This window comes from Carettochelys insculpta, chromosome 27 (assembly GCF_033958435.1).
Source record: "Carettochelys insculpta isolate YL-2023 chromosome 27, ASM3395843v1, whole genome shotgun sequence".
NCBI classification, from domain to species: domain Eukaryota; kingdom Metazoa; phylum Chordata; order Testudines; family Carettochelyidae; genus Carettochelys; species Carettochelys insculpta.
In genome coordinates, this window is record NC_134163.1 from 15,265,621 (window position 1) to 15,281,799 (window position 16,179).

The window sequence follows — 16,179 nt, forward strand, 5'->3', positions numbered from 1 at the left end:
GCCGGGGGGTCCTCCCATTATTTCGCCTACAGAGTGCGCCGGAAACTACAACTCCCAGCGTCCTGTGCGCGCGGGTTGCTTCCGCAGACGTGTCGGGGTCTGGGGAACATGGCGGCTGCGGCTGTTCAGGGCTCGGCCGGGCAGGGGGGGGAGGCGGACGAGCTCTTCGATGTCAAGAACAATTTCTACATCGGCGCCTACCAGGCCGCTATCAAAGAGGCGCAGCGGGTCAAGGTGAGGGCTGCGCTGGGCGGCGGCGGCTGTTCTCACCCCCCTCTCCGCCCCACCCCCATTGCCTCACTCTGCCTCGTGGGGTGGCCCCCCCCCGCTCTGCCCATCTCGGGGGGTTCTCCCCTCCCCCCGTAGCCTCACCCCCGGCCTTCCCTGTAGGGGTGTTTCCCTCCCCCGTTGCCTCAGCTCCGCTCGCCCCACCCATGTGCCACTTGCCCCGGGAGGCGGGAGCCTCTTTCCCCACTTGCTGTTCTTACAGGGGTTCCATCTGCACCCCCACCTCTTCCCTGCACACTGACCGCGGTGGGTCCTTCTTCCCCACCCAGGCGTAGGTCTCGCTTCCTGGCTGTGGTTCGTACGCAGGACTATGTCATTGTTTCAGGAGGCCGGTAGTGCTGGATAATGAATCCCTGTCTCCCCCTTTTCTTGCCCCTTTAGCCATCCAGTCCGGAAAGAGAGGTGGAACGGGATGTCTTCTTATACCGAGCCCATATTGCCCAGGTGAGATCATGCGCTGTGCATGGAAGGGGCTCTAGTCTGAGCACAGGACTGTAGCTGGGAGTGATGAGTTCAAATCCACACTTCTGACTTGGTATCTGATACCATTTCCTCCTACCACCATGGGACCTATCATCTCCATCCAGATTAACAGGGCGATGAGCCCGTCGTGAAATGGCTAGACCTTTCTGGCTTGTATTTCCCTGTCTTTGACATAGGGGTAATCCAGGGGTGAAAATAGCTTAAATTTCTTATTGGTTTGATCATATTGCAGTCCCCCTCCTTACCTCTACTCGCACATACTGCATGGATGCTTTTGGATGATTTTGATACAGAGAGCTAGTTTATACTTCCACTTACAATGCTAAAACTTTCCTTGCCCAGGGGTGTGAAAAAACACCCCCTGTCCCCAACTGATGCAAGTTTTAAGTGCTATAAAATAGCTGTGTAGACAGTGCTATGGTGCTGGCAGCTATTCCCCTCATGGAGGTGGTTTTATTTTGTGCTGCAAGAACTCTCTTCTAGTGTTGGAGCAGCGGGTACCCAGCCCCATAAAAGCATTGACATGGTAATCCTTTAAGAGTAGCTGTTTAGACATGCCCTTAAAGCTACTACCAATATGTTGAAGTAAAATTTTAATATTGGAATAAAAGCTTTAACTTAGTTTCCTAGAAACTCCTGTATTGGCCCATACCACTGATCATGCTGCTCTCCTTGCTCTCTTTCTGCCAGGCCTTGGGAAGAATGTGCTGCACATTGACCTGTTCAAGTCTGTTGAACATGTATCTTCTTAGGTGGCGTTTTTTTCATTTACTGTAAATTGCGTAAAGCAATCGGTTACCATGATCGCACTCAAAAGCCAATGTTCAGAGTCATGTGAATTTCTTCCACCTACAGCGTGAAAACTAAAGGAGGAACGTTTTATGTCTAGAGACTGAGAGCTATATTTAATTCAAGTCATAAATCTGTTGGGTTATTGTTGCAGTTTAACCTAACCTTTTTACTGATTTATATTCAGTGCTTTGACCACTTTCTTACCAATATGCCATACTGGCTTGCTGTTACCTAGGGGGTCCGTTGTCCCAGCCTGTGCCCCCATATACCTCCTCACTGCAATAGTGGCATATGGGGTTAATCTTACACATGAAGTGTTATGGAAGTCCTAAATATCACTCATTTATTTTTAATGGTTTTTGTGGGAGATCATGAACAAATATTTCCAGTGTTCTCTGTAAGCTGGGCACTTGTGTGGCCACTCAGGAGAGATTCAAATACTGCTCAGCTGATTAGCAGAGTGCCCCGGCTAAGTTTTTTATTTCTGTTGGTGGTGCGTTTTTGCACATTTCTTGGGGCACATAAAAGTATTCTGCCCATGGATGGGAAATATTAGAGCGACTATTGGTTATTTCCAATGTTCTTGCTTTACTACTGTAGTTTATAACTTATAGGGCTTGTCTACACTACTACCCTCCTTCAAAGGAAGGATGGTAATTAGGGTGTTGGGAGTTTACTAACGAAGTGCTGTGCTGCATACACAGCACTTCATTAAGTAATTCCCCCTCGCGGCAACTTTAAACTTCATAGTACCAGCTTGCGTCTAGCCACGGCTCACCCACTGGTACTTCATGGTGCTGGGGCATCTTCGAAGTCCCTTTACTCCTCAAAATTTCACATCATTAGGAAACTCCCAATGCCCTAATTATCATCCTTCCTTCGAAGGAGGGTGGTAGTGCAGACACAGCCATAGAGTACAGTTTTTTTCTATTTTTACATTAGTATACACTGCCTCTCTCTGTCTGCCCTCAATAGAAAAAATATGGTGTTGTTCTGGATGAAATCAAAGCCAGTGCTTGCCCTGAGCTCCAAGCAGTGCGAATGTTTGCAGAATATCTTTCAAATGACACTCAGAGGTAGGTGTGACATTGAAGTAGAGTAACATGCAAATACTGCCCAACAAAGAATTTGCTTCATTTAGTGGGAACATAATCTTGGTCACAGTTGTATATCGACCCAATCCTGGGATGATCATCAGTTGGATGTAATCCTATGCCTGCGAGGGGCTTTCTTGAAGTCCTGCAGGATCAAGGCTTCTGTTTGTATTTTTATTAGGGCTTTATCTCTTGCTCCATATTTAGCAGGTCATAATATGATTGACCAAAAACTGATACATGTGGGTGGAAAAGGGTGAAGAGTTTTGGTGTTTTTTAATAAGCCAGAGAATGGATCTATAAACATTTAACATTCTGGAGCAAAGTATCTGTGACTATGATCATAATCCTATACTCACACTCAATAAATCACTTCTGATCTTCTGTTGATAGAAAGGTGTGGAGGGCAGGTTTCAGACAGTAATTCCTGCTGGTTGGCCCAGTTGATTTTTTTTTTCTGTGTAACAGTTGCTCACTAATTTACAATTTTAAAATTACATTGGCTGCAGGATCAGGTTAGCTGGCTTCAGGAGAGGGCCATGAACCGTACTTGTTGCCATTTCCGGTGGCTGATTTCAGGCATTAAGTATATTTCTGAAAGATTTTGATTGGAGAGGAAACCTTTCTACCCTGTTGTATTGTTGGCCAGGCTTAGTAAAAAAAACCCTGAGGTAATTTTGGACTGCGGCCATGAATTTATTTCTCTTTTCTTAAGGCTTTAAGGCTGATTTTAAACACTTGTTGGGCTTCCCTTGCTGGAGGGCAGCAACCTTTTCCTTGGTTAGAAACTGAACACTCTGTTCCCAAGCTTTCACCAACTTGCTCTTCCCAGGGATGCAATTGTTGCTGATTTGGACAAGAAGATGGCAAAAAGTGTTGATGTGACCAATACGACTTTCCTCCTGATGGCTGCTTCTATCTATTTCCACGACCAAAACCCAGATGCAGCCCTGCGCACACTACACCAAGGGGAAAGCTTGGAGTGGTAAGTGCAGCTCAGACATCTGGTTAGTGTGTTAGCAAAGCCATGCTCCATGATCCAAGAAAAATAAGGTAATAGAAACAGGCAAAGTCTGACTTGTTGAAAGTTATGTAGAAACCACCAAGAGATTGATTTGGAAATGTTAATAGCACGTAATCAAGTGTTCATCCCAGAATAAGACACACGTTCACCCAGCTTGAGGCTAGGGGATTTCAGGATACTACATCTCAAGCATGTTTTCAGGTAGCAAGAAGAGCATTATAGTTCAGGCTACATTTTATTTATCTGAGTAGCTGGCCCTGGAGCCAGCTGCTTGGGCTGCCCTGAGGTTGGCCACACTGTCCTCTTATGTAGGTCACAAAGTCACAGGCTCCAGGACAAATACAAAATCCACGATTATAATGCCTGCAGCACTAGAGTATTCAGAGTCCTGGAGCAGATTGTCCTGTCTGTACCCAAATAACACTGCCTACTTTACTGCCGCCTCTTTGCAGAGAGGGCAAGGTGATGAAACACCTGTTCTTACTTGCTAGCAATGTGTCTGTGCACTTGGCAGTATGCTTCCAAAAGGACAAGCGCTCTCCATGCTTTGTACCCATGCAAACCCTCCTTTCATTTACCATTTTCCACTGGTACTTTGAGTTGCACTTGACACACAATAGCTGAGTGAAACTTGAGTGAAGTTTTCATCGTGGAGATCAAGGCACAAGAGCAATGAGAAGATTCTGGGGTCAGGGGCCTCTGCTGGCAGCGTATTCCTTATTGGTTAGGAAGGGGAGCTACAACTAGGGGAGTTAGATTTCAACAATCTAGTGGTACATTTTCCCAATTAAATCTTTTATTAAATAACAGAGGTGGATCTTGGAATCTGACTCTGCAGATTAAAACACGTGCTACAAACACACTTTGAAGTGCTGGTGAGGGAACCTGGGAAGACGTGAGGATAGGAACAGACAGATTTGGTGTAGCCTAGCACTCAGAGCCCTCCCTTGATGGGAGGAGAGGGGAGTAACAGTTCTACTGTGGGGCTGCCCTTTGGCCTGTAGAAGACCTGTATTCTCAGGGACCTAACACTTCAGTCCCTGAAGTGCATTGTAAGGGGGTGCATTAAGGCCTGGAGTACAGCTACCCTGATGTGTGCTTGTTCCCTCCAGCACAGCAATGATGATACAGATACTGCTGAAGCTCGACAGGCTCGATCTGGCCCGGTAAGCTTATGTCTTCTGTGTGCCATGTGGATTGTGTGCTGCATGTTAAATTTCTCAGTGTGTGCAGCCGGTCAGTGGCTCCATAGAGGGGCCCGTAGCGAGGGAGTTCAATCCACCCAGGCCCATGGGAAGGCATTGCTCAGCTCTGTTTCTGCCTTGGGGTCAGCATCCTGCATGTGGATGTGCAGGCTGATGGTCACAGGTGGGTGGACAGGAGCCCCCCTTGGCTGGTGTACACATGGTGTGGCAAACCCTTCTTCCTCAGGCTGCTGGGACCTGCAAGGAAGAGTAGCTGTGGGGCAGCTAATGAAGGAGCCAAGTTCTAGGATGAAGCCGCAGTATCAGTGCAATGAGAATTGATCCTCCAGAGCCTGCGTGGACTGTTGTCCAAAAAGGAAATAAAACTACCTTCTGTAGATCCCAGATCATCTTCCTTTGGGGGGGCGGAATTATCTCTGGGCTGGATTAAAATACTCTGGAGGTGTCTGCAAAACTGCAGAGATCAGTGAGCCATGTGGCACTGTGCCTCTGACTGGCCTCTGGTCCTACCATAGCCTCAATTTGCTGAGCTACAGTGTCAGTGAAGGGATGGCCTGTGCTCAGTGCAGGGTTGTTTCTCTTATCTCAGGCCTTACGCGTGGAACTTAGCGCGAACTGGCGTTTATTGGTCTCTCGTTGTGTGGTTCTCATTTGTGTTTACTCAGCAAGGAACTGAAGAAGATGCAGGAGCAAGATGAGGATGCTACCCTCACACAGCTGGCTACTGCCTGGGTGAATCTGGCTGTGGTGAGTATTGTAGGCCAAGATGCGCTAACCCACGGGCACTGTTTTACTCTCATGTTCTTCACATGCTCAGAATTTCCATAACTGCATGAACCCAGTCGTGCCATGAGCTTCTGGAAGGGAAAGGCCAAAGTGGGCAGTAGACAGAAGCTGCCCAGACAGATGCAGACAGGGCTAAGTGGCATTTTATTTGAGCACCTGTGCTGCTGTGGAACAGAATGGGTTTGTGTTCAAAGGTGAGATGAATACATTTACTCTGTCGAGCAGCAAGGCATTAAGATCAGCCTCAGAAAGGCCAGTAATCTTCTAAAGCAAGTGCTCTCACAGCTGCAGTCCGCCCTCAGGCTTCAACAGCTGGTACTTAGATTCCCCACCCCAGCTGTGGGCCCAATTTACACACATGCCTCGCTCCTGGCACGCGAGTTTTCCCTCTCTGAGCGCACACACAACACTGTTGCCTTCGGAGAGGCACACGCTTAAGTTCCTTGCTGAACGGGGACCATACGGTGAGCCTTTGTATGTCACTGCTGCTGACCAGCTGTTCAGCCACGCATGTTTGAGTGGCTTAAATGTTTCTTGGGCCATGGCAAAATGTCCAGCCTTCCATGAGGCTTGGGGGATAGCAAGAGGGCCAAGAGCTGTGCGGATGCAAGTGGGCACTAGCTGATCTGTTCAGCGTACTTAGACTAAAGCACTTACCTAGAGAAGCTAGAACCCAGAGTTGCAGAGCCCAGAACTTGCATGGCTCCATCCCATTTCTGATGGTTCTCCCTTTGCCTTGCTCTGCAGAAGTACTTGGTAATTCCTTCCCTTTGACTTCCTCCTTTAGCGTGTGAGTTAGCTTTCCCTGGAGATGCATAGGGAATAGCTCGACTAATTGGCTGCTTTGAGTGCTGGACTTTTTCATGTGTACCACTTGATCATTAACTTGCACGCAGACGAGCTCCCGTTTCTCAACAGTTGAATAATTCACAGATGATTATAATGGAAAATGGGAAACTGCAGCGTGGTATTTCAGAGCTGCTCCTAGTTAGACGTAAGATGAAAATGTAATAGTTTGTCTTTCCGTCTAAGTGTGTTTCCACTTACTTCTGATTCTGTAAATACAGCACAGCTCCAGTTAAACCCATTTGCAGTGAAACAGGCTCGGTGGGATTGGTGGCAGCTGGTATTTATCAGACACCCTTTGGGTCTGACTCAGATTTGTTTACATTATGCTGTGGCAGCTGCCTTTCACCTCTCTCCTTCCCCCTTGCCGTGCATTCAAAGAAAGCAGCTTGATGCCTTCTGAGTCTGTGACAAGCCATTCAGTGGAGCAGACACCCCTGCCTCTGCTCGCCCTTCCTTCGCACAGCACTTTGAACTGTTTGTACTGCAAATTAATTACTCTGCCATCACTTGTCTGCTTCTGAACAGGCCAGCTTTGCTGAGGTTTAAAGGAACAGCAAGTGCTGTGGAGCCCAGTTCCTTTCTAGATGCAACTGCTCCATCTGAGAACTGGGGACCATGCCAGGGCAAGCATCCCTGCTGGCAGAGTACCTCCACCCTCACCAGGAGGCCTTGGTTTAGTGGGCAGGAGGGCAGTTAGATCCCAGCCTGTCTTCTGGGGCTACCAACAGAGGCACCAGCTCTGCCTTTTTCATTTCATTACATGCACATTAGTCACTAGGAACTGGGCTGAGCATGGGCTTTCTTTTTATATTGGTCTCTTAGCAGCCAGCAGCGTGCTGCTTAGTGCAGTGGCTCTTGGGTCCCCTTTTAAAATCTCCATCCTTAATGTCAACACCCGCAGTGGTTTGAACCCCTTTCCCAGGAGCTCAGCCCTTGAGCTTGGGACCAGTCAAATTGCCTGCCCCTGAGGCAGAGCCATCTCCCACAGAAGGAGCTGCCTCAGGGGCTTGCCCAAGACCAGATATCACACAGGCAGGCCATGTACGTGGGAGCTTTCCAGTTCCTTTGTGAAACTTGCCACTTTGACCTGGATTTTCCCTCAGAGCAGCTCCTGACCTGCGGGCACATCCGTTGGCGGGAGGAGGAGGAGGCAGCAACATTAAACTGAAAGAGACCTTGAGAGGTCATTGGTTCCAGTTCCCTGCCCTCATGGTGGTCCTGCCATGGGGGCAGGGACTGGACTTGATAATCTCTTGAGGTATCTTCCAGTTCCAGTGTTCTATGATTCTGTGAAACGACTCAGTTTAGCCCACAGGAGGAGATGAGAGAATAAAAGGGGTCCAGAGTTAGCTGATGCAGGGTGCCTGTATTCTAGGAGGTGACCCTGTACCACAGTGAGGGGCATGGTATAAGCACCTAAATAGAATCGAACCAAATGGGCCATTCGTGACCTGCCCTGGATTCACACTGTTGACTTAGCAGCAGAAGGCTCCATATCTCATTACTAATCCCACAGTCCACCCACTCCCTCAGCAACCTGCTCAGGCGTGTGATGATCCTCTCACTGCAGCTTTAAATGGCTATGACCCAGGTGGTCACCTCTGAATCCAGAAATGTGGGACAGAACAATAGTGCCAGATGCTTATGACAATGTAGCATCATCTTCCGAAAAATAAATAACATTTTATCCAGCTTCAGTGTCAAACTTGGTACTTGAGTGGCAGAGTAACACGAGCACAGCAGGCTGGTGTGATGTGGGGACTGGAGAGAGCTGTAAGCAGCAGAAACAAAACAATGGACCAAATCTTGTTGACCCTAAGCAGGTAAAAACTCCCATTGACCTTAACAAGGCCTTGGAATTCGGTTTTGCCTGCTGTTTCTTTTGGGGAGCTATTACTGCCCACCATTTTCTCATGTTGTTTTGTGTGCACCTTAGTAATCAGGACTATAGTTAACTGTTAGTCTCCTGGCAACCTCAAGGCAAACCTTTCTGAAAGTATCCCAACTCCAAGCAGTCTTAGTACACATGTGGTGGGAGAAAGAGGTGTTGAGAGCCAAGTAATTTTGTCAGCAAACTTGCTAAAATGGTATGATCTAGAGAAACAAGACTTAATTAGGCCAGATTTTATTTGTCTCCTCAATGCCAGTTCAGAGAGGTGACATCTACATGCTTAGTTAGGGAGACTTTTACCATGTATGTCTTTAATCATGGTATCCCTTAAGGCAAATGCTACCAATTAGTAGTTATGAAAGTCATGTTAATAAGGGAAGAGTGAGTTTGCTTGGATGAGAGAGGCCGATGGAGCTGAGATGAAATGGCTGAGTTCAAAGGGACTTATGCTGTTGGTGAAGATGGAAGTCACACTTATTTCAGGCTTGGCCTGATTTCAGTATCCACTGCTGTCCCATTTCATAAGCTTTTAACATTTGCTTATGAAGGCCATTGCATCTTCAGCTCATATCATGCAGTTAGCTAAAGCATGCCTAAGGAAGCAGGAATTCTTCAGCTCAGTGGTGAGATTGCATTTGTGTGGCAGGAAATTCTCAGAACATCTTTGAAGTTAGTTATGACTCTTTATTCAGTTCATTTTTTGAGAGATCCCTTTAGTTCCATCATAGAATCATAGAACACTAGAACTGAAAGGGACCTCAAGAAGTCAAGTCCAGTCCCTGCACTCAGGCCAGGACCAGGCACCTAGCTCATCCCTGATAGATGGTTATCTCACCAGCTCTTAAATATCTCCAATCCACAACATCCCTAGGCAATTTATTCATGATTTCGGAGGAGTTGGAGCTCTGTTTCAGGTGAATCCAAATACTCCTATTTTCTATATAGTCTCATTTAAATTTAAATGAGTCTTAGTCTTTTAACTAAAATGGTCATCAAAGAAAATATGGTATTCTGTTCACAATAATCGTTAGAGACGATCTTGTCTTCCTTCTTTTTGCTAAAAATTGTTTAGGCATGCCAGATTATTTATCGGAGAATCAGTCGAAATATTTTTATAATCAAACCATTCACATCTTAGTAATCAGTTATAGCAAAGTAATTTGATTCCACCTATGTCAACCATACATGTAACTATTCACGTAGCAGTGATATCAGCACGTTGGAGTGAGGACTGCTGGAACATAGACACAAAAATAATTTTATATAAATATTGCAAAATAAGTGAGGGTCCTCTTAATCATTTTAAGGAATAAGTAAATGTTTTTAAATGGAGAAACAAAGTGAGAAGTAGTATAAAACACGTGCCACACATACATAAAAACAAGAAGGCTTGTGGCACCTTTAGACTAACATTTATTGGAGCTTTTGCACCAATAAATCTGTTAGTGTATAAGTTGCCACAGGACTTCTCATTGTTTTTGCAGATACAGACTAACAGAGGTACCCCTCTGATACTTGTCCCCACACATACATAGTTTCCTTAAAGTTTAAATGTTCAAGATTTCTCATATTTGTAGAAGAAATCCGCTTCGAGTAGAATAATTCTAGAGCTTTTGGTGTGGGTCAAAATTGAAGATTTTTCTCTTTGCAAACAGGAGAGTAAAAAGGCCTACTTTAATGACTTGGTTATAGTTCTGATGACCCATCTTAAGCATACTTACTCCTGTGGAATATTTTGCACAAAGAATAGCCTTGCACTCTTTTACACAATGAATTATCTCTCTAAAACATGAAACCATGTCTCTGGCAGCCTCCTGTCTTGCACCAGGGGAAATACCCTGATCTTCGACAAGACAATCTTGTGAGTTTGCCATTAGCTCGGGTGACTAGAGTTACAGCTTTCCCTGTATAATACACTTCCACTTGGCTGACAGAGACTTCTGTTGACTGGTATGGCTTTCAAACATAATACACAAGCAAGTAAAATGGAATGCTAAAGCAAAATAAATTTAAAGCTTCATGGCAGGAACACTAACGAATGTGGAAGTAGCACATGTGGTTTTATGGCTCAGGGGGTGTCATCACCTTGGGTGCTTTGAGGGCCTATCACAGCTCACAGAAACCAAAGAGTTCCTAGGAGATTCCTAAGTTAGATTCAAGTATAGTTCAGTTCAGCATGGAAAACCATGTGAACCATCATTCTCCATATGTTCTGTGCATGGAAGGAATAAAAACTATCTCCTAAACTTCAGTAATAATGGTAGAGGCAGTCTTGTAACAACCTGAAATTATTACAGTGAAATTGTCCTAATTTGGGCCTCAGTGTTGAGCTCTGTTTTTGTGTCCCTTGTCTCAGTCATTTTACAGACTAATAATTTAGGGTCGGATAGTCAGGAGTTCAATTCCCAGTAAGAACAGTGAAGAATCCTCCTCTGACAATAGTGAGCTTTTCAAGACTATGCCCTTTTGAAAATCCAGCTAATATTATCCTGGTTCCTTGTCTTAAATCTCCCTTCATAATCCACTTGCTTTATTACCACCAGCATCTGACATGGTTCTTTTAAAATTTAAAATCTGTTTTCACAAGCCAGAAACTTGGCTAGCTAGCTGCTGCACTGCTTGTAGGGTAGCTGTACCCCCAGTTTATGCCCTTTAAAAATGAGCTGGGCAGCCCAGTGTCAAAGATGATTTAAACTGACCACATGGTAACTAACTAAGCTGAAATGTTTACACCACCTAAGAAGTGTGAATGCTGCTTTCTTGAAGAACCAGCTTCCCAGTCTTTCCAGCTGTTTTGACCATGCCGCGTAAGCTGTTGATCAAAGGGAAACAATGACTTGATCAACCTGTATTTAATCAAGGGGCATCTTGTAATTTGCAATGTCTAAACCCTCATCCATAGCAGCCGTACAGCCTCCTTGGCATATTGTAGCAAATTTACTGGTGAACTGTCTCATTTCTTCACAGGGTGGGGAGAAATTACAGGATGCCTATTACATCTTCCAAGAGATGGCAGACAAATGCTCATCTACCTTGCTTCTGCTCAATGGACAGGCAGCCTGCTACATGGCACAGGGCAAGTGGGAAGACGCAGATGGTGTGCTCCAAGAAGCGCTGGACAAGGTGTGCTTTCTTTAGCAATATAACCTTGAACTTGATCAATGTAACCTTGGGTTCAAATCTACTACTCTGGAAAGAGGCAAGAGAAAAGTAGCAAGACCATTCATCATTTAACTTTATGCAGGTGTATGTCTGTGCTCCTTAACATCATCTGTCATTGTGCTCAGGGCTGTCTGGCTGCAGCCTGTTAGACTTTGGGGAGTGTTTTTAGTTCAGTTTTTTAAATCTTGTTTTCTGTCTAAATCTATTGTAATTGTGAATCTAGTATCTGTCCTCTGACACATACCTATAACCTCTAGAATCTACAGTGCAATTAGCTGCATAGTTGCTCTGCTGTGTTCTCAGATGACTTCCAGTTTAGAAGACCCCCGCCTCCCTGCTGTTCCCTGAGTAGGTTGGGTCTGTTAAATGTGTGTTTGAAAATGTTATGCCATTGTCAGTAACACTCAGATCTTGTTGGCTTGGTTTTGTGTAAATCTCACCTCATAAGAGTATAGCAGGGGTCAGCAACCACCGGCACGGGTGCCAAGAATGGCACATGATCCAATTTTCATCAGCATGTGAGGCCAGAGCTCAGCCCTGTCTCTCCTCCCTCTTGCAGCCATGAGCTTGTTTAAAGCCATGCCACCTGTCAATTAATAAAAGACTGGCAAATGCTGTCAAACACTACCCAAACAGCAATGCTCTGCATCTTCTTTTAAAAAGAAGAAGTCCTGTGGCACCTTATAGACTAACAGGTTTTTTGGAGCATAAGCTTTTGTGGACAAAGATCTGCTTCATCAGATGCATCTGATAAAGTGGGTTTTTGCCCACGAAAGCTTATGCTCCAAAAAATCTGTTTATTCTACGAGGTGCCACAGGACGTCATGTTGCTTTTGCAGATACAGATTAACATGGCTACCCTGCTGATACTTATCTTAATCTGGTTATTAATGACGCTCTTGTAGGTCGGACTGTTAGTGACTTTAAAAAGTATCACCAGCACTCAGCCTGTACACAAAGATCAAAAGGTCAAATTTCAGCACTCCATCTCAGAAAGGTTGCTGATTCCCTGGTATAGCATCTCACAAGGATGAGCGTTTCAGAGCAAGCCATACCCTTGGGTAGCTGGGCTCTTGCCTTTTAATTACCTGTCCTAGAATCTCATTAGCCATGCTATGTTCACCCAGGAACATCCCTCTTAGGACCTAATGCCTCACCACCTCAGTCTTGTCCTGTACAGCAGTCTGTGGACTCTTCACCAGAAGGTGGAGCCCAGTGGCAGAAACATCCTAGGTGTTGCATCTGGTTAAAGTAATAAGGGGGCAGCATAACTGGTCTGATGTATTTCCCTTTGTTTTCAGGACAGCAGCCATCCTGAGACCCTGATCAATTTTGTTGTCCTGTCACAGCACCTGGGCAAACCACCAGAGGTGAGGCTGGTTCTGCTTCTCTGGGCTCACAGGGTGGGTATGCTGCTGCTGCTGCTGCTGCTGCAGGTTTGCAGATCTTAGGCTTGCTTGGGTTTCAAGGTCTTACGTGCTTCTGTGCTAGGCACCAAAGCATTGTAGCCTTGCCTAAAACCCTTGTGTTCCTACATAATAGAGGAGGTCACGATGGGATAATGAGAGAGGCTGGAATTCCAAGTTTCCAGTCCCAGCTTTAATACTGAGTCTTAATATGCCCTTCTGGCATATCAGTTAAGGCAAGGGCGAGCATACTTTTTATGTCAGGCCCCACCTTTTTTCCCTTCACGTAGCAGCACCCCCAACCTTACTAATATAATTCAAATCAACAGACATTTTCATTATGTTCATGTGGAAAAAAACCCAACTTTTGACATGTATAAGAAAACATGTCTGCAGAATGTCAAAACGTTATGAAATGATATATAACTATGAATACACAGACGTAAAAACAGTAACAGATTTCAGCATTTTTAGTGAGATGGATGAGCCTGAGCCCCAGCAGTTGATTGTGCTGTGCCCTCCTTACAAAATTTCACACACCCCGAGAGGGCCTGCCCCCTCCTTTGTGCACCACAAGTTAAGGCCTCATTTTCAAGGCTGCTGAGCTGGCTAGTACTCTCTGATTTCAGCTGGAGCTGTTGATGGTCAGTGCTTCTGAAAAGTAGGTGCCAGCCCTCCCCCAGCTGCAAAAGGGGATGATCTGTCTTTCCTCTTCCACTAGTGTTACAGCCTGTAAAGCGCTCCTGAAGATCACCTCTCTTGAGTGCTGGTTTAAGTGTTTGGCTTTTCCTCCTCTAACCTCAATGTTGGAGTCTCATTTGTATCTCTTCCACTCAGGTTACCAATCGCTATTTGTCACAACTGAAAGATGCACATAGAAGTCACCCATTTATACAGGAGTACCAGGCAAAGGTAACCAGCTCATTTCTCAATCTGAATTTGGAATTGGTCTAGTGGATCATTTAGGGTCAGGGCTCTTAAACTATAGGTCATGATCCCCAGGGTGGATCTTGACCAGATTTCAGGGAATTCTGCTCATCTTCTGGTTTTTACACTTTCATTCACAATTGAAAAGTGTGTTTCTCGCTTTCATGGTTGTAGAGACACGTGTAACAACATGAGCAAGTGTAAACCAGAGGAGTAGAGTCTGGGAGAATGCCTGAAAGAGCTCTCAGTGATGGGTTCCAATCATTGGTTTGTGACCTCTGTCCCATATTGCTGTCCACTGCTTCCCAAGTGGAGGGAGGCGTATCTTGTGTAAGATGGGGCATGTGCAGAGATAATGGTATGGAAGGAGGTCAGCATCTGCTGGTTTAGGGTTATTGCAAGCTCAGATCACCTCTCTGTTGCACAGCAGAGATGCTGGAGTCTTTTCTTCAGCCCACTGGCCAACAAGGTTGTAGTAAACTTTCAATAGCTAAAAACAAGTCTCTCTTTTTCCTTTCTTTGATAGGAGAATGACTTTGATCGGCTAGTCCTGCAGTATGCCCCCAGCGCATGAGGACTAAGGGAGGCAAAAACAAGTCTGTGGCTCCAGGCTATGGTACCTTGGGAGCTGGGGGTGATGTACAAAGTCTCCCTGGCTTTGTGGACAGAGTTCATTCTGCATGTCGGTCTGACATCGGTTGCCGTGTGGCGGAGTCATGCGCTCTCAGCAAGTCGATGCCAGGCGTGTATATAACACATGGAGACTTAACTAGGTTCCATACTCCTTGTATAAAATACAGTGCATGTCAAGAGTCAGCAACACTGTACCTTAAACACTTCTAATAAAGCCTTTTGTGGATCCGTGTGGTCCTTCTACTTTGCATGCTGGAGTTAGCTGTAAGGGGAACATTTCTAATGCATAAAGTGGGAGTGTTTCCTCTTCCTTTCGCTGCTGCTCCTCTTAACAGCTACTTTAGGGACGTGGGAGAATCCTGAGTTGCCGCCTTTCTTTCCAAGGGCATGAAGTTGCACATCTGGCTCTCCCATGGACTTCAGCACCACTGCCAGCTACTTCATCTCCCTGTAAGACCCTTTGGTGTTAGACAGCCAGGTTTCTCTGCTTGCAGGATGTCTTGGGATGCTACAACTAGGAGGGAAGGGAAGATTCCCCAGAATAAAAATAATTATGCCCAAATTACAACGATTGCCAAGGGCCTAACTTGGAGGTAGGGCAGTAAAATGTAGCAAGTTTTTGTAATGGAGATGGGGAAACTTACCACAACAAAGTATGTATCACAGTCAATGTTCCCAGTAATTTATTCCACCCATGTGTGGAAAACATTTTATTATGTCCACCAAGGCATGTGGGTATATGCAAAACCAGTAGCAACACATGTGGGCAGCTGTAGGCACTCTGCTAATCAGCTGGGCAGCACCTGAATCTCTCCTTGGTGGCTGCTCAATTGCTCAGCTTACAGAGAACACAATATGTGTTAATTCCGTGTATGCCCCACTGACATGTGAAGACACACTTGCCTTCATTTCATTAAAACCTGGAGAACCAATCAGTCTGACATACCATATGGCAGACATGATGCAACACCAAAAATTGTACATCTCTGTAATCTAGAGTGCATTTTATGCAGCATATAATGTTACTGCATGTGTTGTGTTGTGATGTAAGCAACTGTTGCTTCAAAAAGCAAGGGGCGGTGGCCAGTTATGGAGTCGTTAGCTGAGACTTTTCTAGTGTTTAACTATGTCTGGAGCTTTCTGTTTCCTTCCTTGGCAAAGGCTACATCGCGTTGCAGACATTTCTGGCTGGCATCTCCTTTGTGCCCACTTCGGTTGTGATTGCTCTGAAAGACTTCATTGTCCCTTTCCAGGGCCTGTTTAGCAAGCAGGCATTTTCAATGGGTGGTGATTCATGGTCCAGTCTTGAATGAATGTTCTCTTTGTGGAGCTGTCTGTGAGAGATGTGAAAGGGGCTTGTGTTTCCCATGCAGCCGTTACCCACTCAGTGGGCCATGATAAATTGACTTAAAAGTTTAAACAATAAAAGCAAGTGGCAGAGGGGAAGCTGGGACTGTTGGTATAAAAATTAGGGAATGTGCTGTCCTTTGGGGTCTACATGGCAAGACAAGTTTGTTTTATCACAGGTAAGTGCCCTGGATGGTTTTTTGAGATCAACGGGACACTTGTACAAAATCTGAGCCATTTCAAAGCAAGGCTGTGATTAAAGCAGTGACCTCAAATGACAGGAGCAAGATTC

The 16,179-nt window shown here is 45.5% G+C and overlaps 1 protein-coding gene across 1 annotated transcript; it reads left to right on the forward strand.

The window, feature by feature from the left end:
* The first annotated feature begins 83 nt into the window (after positions 1-83).
* Positions 84-14,766, forward strand: COPE (COPI coat complex subunit epsilon). Its single transcript, XM_074978519.1, has 10 exons — positions 84-234; positions 670-732; positions 2,539-2,639; positions 3,490-3,642; positions 4,794-4,847; positions 5,552-5,633; positions 11,380-11,535; positions 12,876-12,944; positions 13,818-13,892; positions 14,434-14,766. The coding sequence occupies exons 1-10, from the start codon at positions 109-111 to the stop codon at positions 14,479-14,481; spliced, it is 927 nt and encodes a 308-aa protein (XP_074834620.1). The 5' UTR covers positions 84-108; the 3' UTR covers positions 14,482-14,766.
* The last annotated feature ends 1,413 nt before the right edge of the window (positions 14,767-16,179 follow it).